Raw genomic sequence first — 8,322 nt, 5'->3', positions numbered from 1 at the left:
TTAAAGGTTTTATTTATTTATTTGTCAGAGAGAGAGCGAGCGAGAGCGAGCACAGGCAGACAAAGTGGAAGGCAGAGTCAGAGGGAGAAGCAGGTTCCCTGCGGAGCAAGGAGCCCGATGTGGGACTCGATCCCAGGACGCCGGGATCATGACCTGAGCCGAAGGCAGCTGCTTAACCAACTGAGCCACCCTGGCATCCCTATTTGTGTAGTTTCAAAGCACCTCTGCCCAAAGCACTTTTTAATTACAAAGAAAGAAGAGAGTTACTTTACAGTGGAAAAGATGAGAGACAGTTCCTGAATCAAGTGCTCAAAGGAATCACTGCCAGGAAAGGGAAAAGTCACGTGACGAGATGCAATGAGGACACAGCGCCACTCTGGGAGGCTCCTACACTACCTGAATCTAACTGGAAGCAAAGAGCAGATGGATGGGAGCGACACTCAACAAAACAAAGGGACTGTCATCTACAAAAAGCATCACAATCATGAAACTCAAGGAAAAACGGGAATCTCAACTGGTTCCTTTTGTTATAAAGAATGTTATTAAGACAACTGCTGAAATGACTAGAGGCTGAGGGTTAGATGGTAGTAATTTATTAAGTGAAACTTCCTGATTTTGATGGCTGTGTTGCAGTTCTGTAGGAAAAAGTCCTTGTTTGTAGGAAAACATTTGCGGGTAGTGAGGGATCACTCTGGCAACTTACCAGTAGTAGTTCAGAAAGGAAGTTTTCTGTAACCTGTGCAACAAAGTCTGCAAGTCAGTAATCATTTCGTATTTTTGAAAAAAATCACTCTAGTGAATAAAGGGCAAAAGTGATGGGATGTCACCTCTGAGATCAGGTCACAACGAGTCTAGCTTCTTTCATGCTTTCCCTTGCTGGCTCTGATGGAAGCCAGCGGCCAAGTTGTGAAATGTCTGTGTGGAGAGACCCATTTTGCAAGGAACGTAGGGAGGTCTCTAGCCAACAGCCACTATAGACCTGAAGCCCTCAGTCCAACAGCCACGTGAGTGAGCCTGGAAGTGCATTTTTTCCTAGTGGAGCTCGAAGATGAGTACAGGTCAACTGTCATCTCGACTGCAGCCTGTGAGAGACCCTAAACTAGAGGATCCAACCAACATTCTTGACCCACAGAAATTGTGATATAAGTGGTTGGTTGTTTTAAACCACTAAGTTGTAGTGTAATTTCGTTATGTAATAATAGATAATATATAGAGGAAAATACGAAAAGAGACAGGAAGTGTAGTAAGCAGTCTCAAAAAACATTAGGTTTTGGGGCACCTGGGTGGCTCAGTGGGTTAAAGCCTCTGCCTTCGGCTTGGGTCATGATCTCACGGTCCTGGGTTCGAGCCCCATATTGGACTCTCTGCTTGGTGGGGAGCCTGCTTACCCCACACCACCCCGCCTGCCTCTCTGCCTACTTGTGATCTCTGTCTGTAAATAAATAAATAAAATCTTAAAACAAACAAACATTAGGTTTAGGTACCAATAGCCTTACGCTGTAACCCTGGCTCTGCCATTTGCCAGCAGCTTGACCAGAGGCAAGTAACATAACCTACCCGAAACTGTTTCCTCTTCTGTGAATAAGTATAAAAATAATAATACCGGGGCTCCTGGGTGGCTCAGTGGGTTAAAGCCTCTGCCTTCGGCTCAGGTCATGATCCCAGATTCCTGGGATCGAGCCCCGCATCGGGCTCTCTGCTGAGCAGAGAGCCTGCTTCCTCCTCTCTCTCTGCCTGCCTCTCTGCCTACTTGTGATCTCTGTCTCTCAAATAAATAAATAAAATCTTAAAAAAAAAAAATAATAATAATAATACCTATTTTCACAAGCTTAAGGGGACGATCAAATGTGATAATATATGTGAAAACATGTTACATTAAAGTGTTATTATCATTTCTTCTGCTCTCAAGTTCTTAGTGTTTTCTTCTGTGAACAGGTCAGGTCATCTCAACACTTGATTGTTGTCAAAAGACCCAGAAGCGATGTCAGGTCATCTCAAATATTCCTTTGAGGAATAACATTTTATGATGCTACCTTTCCTATAAAATTTCCTATCAAGTTATCTTTTTTCAAAATTTTAGCTAGGCTCCATGCCCAAATGGGACTTGAACTCACAACTCTGACATCGAGAATTGTACACTCTACCCACTGGGCCAGCCAGTTGCCCCCTACCAAGTTTAAATTTGAATTTAAAACATCAGAGTAAGGGGAGGAGTAACGTTCCAGGAGCAGGGAGAAAGTGCAGCTCACATGACCTAAGAAAAAAGGATATAGAAAATGTTTCCACTCTGCTGAAGAAGGCTTCTTTGCTTGTAGATTCCAATGGAGGCTGTTCTGCTTGGGGCGATCCATTAACTGACTGGAATGTGGCAGATGTGTCCTTCCTAAAATAAAGTGGCAGAACTCTTGGTAATCCTTCCAGAGCATCACTTTGCCCAAACGTTTTGTACTTCACTTTGAGGCACATCATAGCATCAATCATGCCACACTAGATTTTAACCTTTCTAAAAATCATTTCAGTTATGTCATTCCTCTGCTTAAAATTATCAATGGCTTCACAATACTGACTAAATAGAATCCACATTGTTCAGTCTGGCATTCAAATCTCTTTACAGTTTGGCCATACCTACTAATCTATACCAGCAAACTGGTCTAGCTCACTCACTGGTCTCCAATAGTATTTCACACAATTTCAGTAAACACAAAATTAGACGCAAGGCGTCTATACATTATACAATTTGAACCACCTTAGAAATTTAAGTCTTTTAACACAGGAAGAATAATTTTGATATTTCTACCTGGGTCGACTCTTCGTACTCACTCTTCCAAAAAAGAACTAATCTGAAAACTCAAATCAAAGTAAAGATGTTTAGCAGTGTCTGGCTGGCTCAGTTGGTTAAATGTCATGGGATCCAGCCCCGGATCGGGCTCTCTGCTCTGAGGGCAACCTGCTTTTCCCTCTCCCTGCCACGCCCCAACTTGTGCTCTCTCTGTCCTATAACTAAATAAAATCTTAAAAAAAAAAAAGTAAAGATCTTCAGGCAATTTTATGAAAAATATTCAAGGAGAAAAACCCCAACAAAACAATTATCTTATTTTCAGCGAAAGGTATTTCAACAGCATGTGGGAGGCAGAGGGAGGAACTACTGAGGACAAGTTATTTTAATAAAAAAAGGGTTACACCAACTACTATAACTCAAAAGAAATAAACTCAGACTTTCACGGAGAGTCAGAGAGCCTCAGGGAGGTGTGGTTCTTTAAAGAAATTGAGAGGATCCATAAACTTGGATGAGAAAAAAGTGACATTTATGTTACTAACCTCTAAACTGAAATTTAGCATTTCCTAAAAAGTAATAAAGTAATAAAAACCCACAAAATATAGTACCATCAGCAGTAACTGTGAGTATGTAACCAATGGAAATCAGATATTTTGTCACCACATTAAGGTTGCACATTGGAAATGTCATTTATGCTTATGAGTACTTCAAAATTATGGTAGTTCGCAGACATTCCTAGATGATAACTCTTTAATAATGAACCATGTTACTGCATCACTTTTTATTATTTTGTTTTATTTTTTATTTATTTTATTTTATTTTTTTTTAAAGGAGATTTTTTTTTTTTAAAGATTTTATTTATTTATTTGACAGAGAGAGATCACAAGTAGGTAGAAAGGCAGGCAGAGAGAGAGAGGAGGAGGAAACAGGCTCCCTGCCGAGCAGAGAGCCCGATGTGGGACTCGATCCCAGGACCCTGAGATCATGACCTGAGCCGAAGGCAGCGGCTTAACCCACTGAGCCACCCAGGCGCCCTTGTTTTATTTTTTAAAAAGACTTTATTTATTTGAGAAAGAGCACGCACAAGCTGGGGGGAGGGGCAGAGGGACAAGGAGAAGCAGCTTCCCTGCCCAGCAACGAGCCCTAAGAGGGGCTTGATCCCAGGACCTTGGGACCACCACCCCAGGAGAAGGCAGGCGCTTAACTGACTGAGGCACCCAGGCACCCCACTGCATCACTTTTTAAATTCTACTATCTTGATAACTGCATTACAACGTAACTGTTTTTTTTAATAATCCCATGTAAATTAATTCATACACTTAAAAATATTCTGAGAAAGGATTCATAAGCTTTATCAGGCTGCCAAAGGTATCTAAGGCTCAAGAAAAGCTGAAGAAACCCAACTGAGACGTCAGGTGCATGTTCAGTTAGCGGTCCTCTTTTTTATTTCCTTCCCTCCAAAACCTGTCTGGGGGCAAAATTCCGCGCGTGGTGCGGAAGGCAGTACATCCCGAGAAGATTAAAGCCGAGTAAATGTAGGAAACCCATTCTCCTTCACAGTCCGCGACGTAGCCATCCCCGCCAACCGAGTAGCACCCAGAGGATCCCCCGCCAGGCCTGCGTTCCCCAAACCCTGTCCAACCCGCCGGCGCCGGAGCCACGATGGACCCGCGAACTCACGCTTCCGCGCCTCCCTCTTCCGGGGCAATCCCCTCATCTATCAGCTGCCGGACTTTTTGGGGCGTCCCTTCTGGGGAGCGAACAACTGCACCCCAATTCTTTTCAACCCCCGCGGCAAAAGCTTGCCCCTCACTGGGCGTCGCCATCTTGGTCCGTTGCCGACTTGCTTCCCCGCGGGTTTGAAGGCTCAGGAACTTCCGTTCTGCGTGGTTAAGATCCTCCTCCCGAGGCGCGGTCCCGCGCGTTTGCCCACGCGACTCGGAGACTCTGACCGCGGGGCCTACTCCTTCGTGGCCATCTTAGAACTAGGTAAACCCTCTTTTTAGAATGAGGTAAACCACCACGGGAGCCCCTGGTGTTTAAACCCACATGAATCGTTTTCTTTATGCACGAGCGGATTGGGGCTGATAAGGGGTTTTTAGAGCGTTGTTTCTCCAAGACGACAGGGAGGAGGGGCCAAATTTAGTCTTAAAGTAATTAACTGACATGGCCCTCCTACCTTATATCCTTTTACAAGTGAGGAAATGGCCCCTGTCACTTGAGAGTAATTTAGAAGCTTTCTTAGAAACCGTGGTGGGTTTAGAAGTCTGTGGCATTTGCAGTTATTGAACACCCTCCCTCCTTTGTCCAACAAGTATTTATGGAGCGTGCCCTGCTGACGTTGTCCTGAGCGTTGGCAGTGACAGCAGTGAACAAAGGAGACGGGTCTGAACGGAGTGAGATCTCAAACACACACGTGTTCCTATAGTTTTGAGATTATGATTAGAAGGGCTCTGAAGGAGTGCCAAGTGTGTGCAAGGAGGACCTCATTTTGTCTGCAGATCGTCCCGGGACGGTCAGGCGGTGGAGTTAACATGGATGAGATTGTGGGAAAGAGATTATTAGATTGGAAGGAGTTGGTCTCATCTAATCAATTGGAAAAGAAGACTGTTGTGACTGAACCACAGACCCAGATGAAAGTGGGACCACGTCCAACCCCTCCAGCTCACTCCCTGAGGGCTTCTAACTGCAATAATGTGCCCACCCCCTAGGACCTTCAGTCTCCTGATCCAGCCACCTTTCCAGGATTCCTAACTCCAGAGCCTCCCTTGTTCCTTCTCTCCTTAGCCAGCTTAAGTTCATTGCCAATCATTATCATCATTTCTTTGCAAAATTTGAACATGGACTGAGAATTAGTTAAGATTGAAGTATTATTGTTAGTTTGGCATAGGTGATAAAGGCATTTTGATTATGGTTTTTAAAAGTCCTCACTTCAGGGACGCCTGGGTGGCTCAGTTGGTTAAGCAGCTGCCTTCCAGTCAGGTCGCGGTCCCAGTGTCATGGGATCGAGTCCCGCATTGGGCTCCTTACTCCATGGGGAGCCTGCTTCTCCCTCTCCCTCTGCCTTTGCCTGCCACTCTGCCTCTCTGTGCACGCCCTCTCTCTCTCTCTCTCTCCCTCTAACAAATAAATAAAATCTTGAAAAAAGAAAAAAAAAAAGTCCTCACTTTAAAAAAAAAAAGGACTTATGAGTGATATGTCTCAAAGTATTTATGGGTGAATTGGTAGGATGTCTGGGATTTGCTTTCAAACTCTTGAAGAGAAGGGTGCCTGGCTGGGTCAGTTGATGGAACATATGACTCTGGATCTCGAGGTTGTGTGTTTGAGCCTCATGTTGGCTGTAGAAATTTCTTAAAAATAAAATCTTTTTAAAAAGTTCTTTTTTTGTTGTTTGTTTAAATTATTTATTTATTTGACAGGATCACTAGTAGGCAGAGGGCGGGCAGAGAGTGGGTGGGGGGGGGAGCAGGCTCCCTGCTAAGCAGGGAGACCGATGTGGGGCTCAAACCCAGGACCCTGAGATCATGACCTGAGCTGAAGGCAGAGGCTTAACCCTCTGAGCCACCCTTTAAAAAAAGTTCTTGAGGGGCGCCTGGGTGGCTCCGTGGGTTAAGGCCACTGCCTTCGGCTTAGGTCATGATCCCAGGGTCCTGGGATTGAGCCCCACGTCTGGCTTCCTGCTCAGCGGGGAGCCTGCTTTCTCCTCTCTCTCTGCCTGCCTTTCTGCCTACTTGTGATCTCTGCCTGTCAAATAAATAAATAAAATCTTTTAGAAAAAAAAAGGTTCTTGAAGAGAAAGTGTGTGGAGGAATAGATGAAAGGGGGTTGCAAATGTTTTTAATTGTTGGATTTGGGGGATGGACTCATGGGAGTTCATTATATTCTTTCTAATACGGAGTATAGTTGACAGTGTCATAATAAAAGACAAAATAAATAAGCAAAAAATGATACATTTTCAAGAATATCCTGTCAAATTTTCCTTTAACCTCTTTTGCCTTATAGTACTCATTTGGCGGAACTTCAATCTCAGTTGAGTTCAACTCTCCACAACTCTGCTCCTGTACCCAGTCAGCTGAATATGGCTAAAGAGAAATTCGGGACATGCTGACTTCTCTCTATATTCTTGACTTCATGCGGCCTGTTAATTCTATGGCAGAAATTTTGTCTTTTTTCTGTAACTTCCCAGTGCCTGGTAGATAATAGATGTTAAGAACATGTCAGTTTTTTCTTTTTTTTTTAAGATTCTATTTTTAAATAATTTCTACACCCAGCATGGGGCTCAAACTCACAACCCTGAGATCAAGAGTTGCCCACTCAGGGACGCCTGGGTGGCTCAGTTGGTTAAGCCACTGCCTTTGGCTCAGGTCATGATCCCAGGGTCCTGGGATTAAGTCCCGAATTGGGCTCCTTGCTCAAGGGAGCCTGCTTCTCTCTCTGCCTCTGCTTGCCACTCTGCCTGCTTGTGTGCTTGCTTTCTCTCTCTCTGATAAATAAATAAATAAATAAATAAATAAATAAATAGTTGCCCACTCCACCCACTGAGCCAGCCAGGTACTCCAGGAAGATGTCAAAAATTTTTTAAAGATTTTATTTATTTGACAGAGAGAAAGCACAAGCAGGGGGAGAGGCAGGCAGAGGGAAAAGGAGAAGCAGGCTCCCCGGGGAGCAGGGAGCCCAATGTGTGGCTCCATCCCAGGACCCTGGAATCATGACCTGAGCCAAAGGCAGAGGCTTAACTAACTGAGCTACCTAGGCGCCCCAAAGATGCCAATTTTAAGGCATGGATCAATAAATATTTCTGAAACATCTAATTTCCAGAGTCCCTTGGCAAATGTGATATGGAGGAAAGAGCTTTGGAGTCAGGTATGGCTCCTCCTCCCACTAACATCATTAGGTATGTGACCTTGAGATTGAGTAACCTCTGGTTATGAGATTAAATGGGATAATGTCTATGCAAATGATTGATAGTAGTTCTTGGTAAGTGCTAGTTTTCTTCCCAAGCATTCTCGCATAGGTTGTGGAGGCAGTGATGCACCATCGAGAGCTGCCTTTAGGAATGAACTAAATATATCCTACAGTCATTGGGAGTACCACCTGCAAGAAGCCCTCAGCTGTCAGTTCCTTTAGGAGTTCCTAGAATGAAAGGAGCTATTTGCCTTCCCCAAGGCACCTGTATCCAGGGACTAATCAAGATAGTAATACAGGGACGCCTGGGTGGCTCAGTCATTGAGCGTCTGCCTTAGGCTCTGGTCATGATCCCAGGGTCCTGGGATTGAGCCCCACATTCGGCTCTCTGCTCAGCAGAGAGCCTGCTTCCCCCTCTCTCTCTGCCTGCCTCTCTGCCTACTTGTGATCTCTCTCTCTGTCAAATTAATAAATAAAATCTTAAAAAAAAAAGTGATAATATAAAAGGCCCAGCCTTCTTGCCCCAATTTAGGACAATGCTGAAGGGCCATCCAGCTTTGAAGTTCCTTTGGGGTTCCCTGGGGCCAACCTTGAGAGTTCATCACAGTCCACCTTCTCCCCCTGCCCTATCATGCTTCCTT

The 8,322-nt window shown here is 44.5% G+C and overlaps 1 protein-coding gene across 3 annotated transcripts in view; it reads right to left on the bottom strand.

Moving 5' to 3' along the window:
- Positions 1-4,646, bottom strand: part of ZC3HC1 (zinc finger C3HC-type containing 1) — a 22,123-nt gene extending 17,477 nt beyond the window's left edge. For 2 of the 3 annotated variants that reach the window (XR_009403751.1, XM_059396407.1), the window contains exons 1-2: positions 4,457-4,646; positions 2,272-2,383 (exon numbers count right to left, since the gene is read on the bottom strand). Coding sequence is in view for 2 of the 3 variants with exons in the window: in XM_059396407.1 (XP_059252390.1) it covers positions 2,272-2,383; positions 4,457-4,602 (258 nt within the window). In the remaining variant the exon portion in view is untranslated. The remainder of the gene's footprint in view (positions 1-2,271; positions 2,384-4,456) is intronic. The other variant, XM_059396408.1, reaches the window with a different exon arrangement.
- Between the last annotated feature and the right edge of the window lie 3,676 nt (positions 4,647-8,322).

Source organism: Mustela nigripes, chromosome 4 (assembly GCF_022355385.1).
Source record: "Mustela nigripes isolate SB6536 chromosome 4, MUSNIG.SB6536, whole genome shotgun sequence".
In the NCBI taxonomy this organism is placed as follows: Eukaryota; Metazoa; Chordata; class Mammalia; order Carnivora; family Mustelidae; genus Mustela; species Mustela nigripes.
The sequence above is the reverse complement of the archived record's forward strand: the minus strand, read 5'-3'. Positions and strand labels throughout refer to the sequence as shown.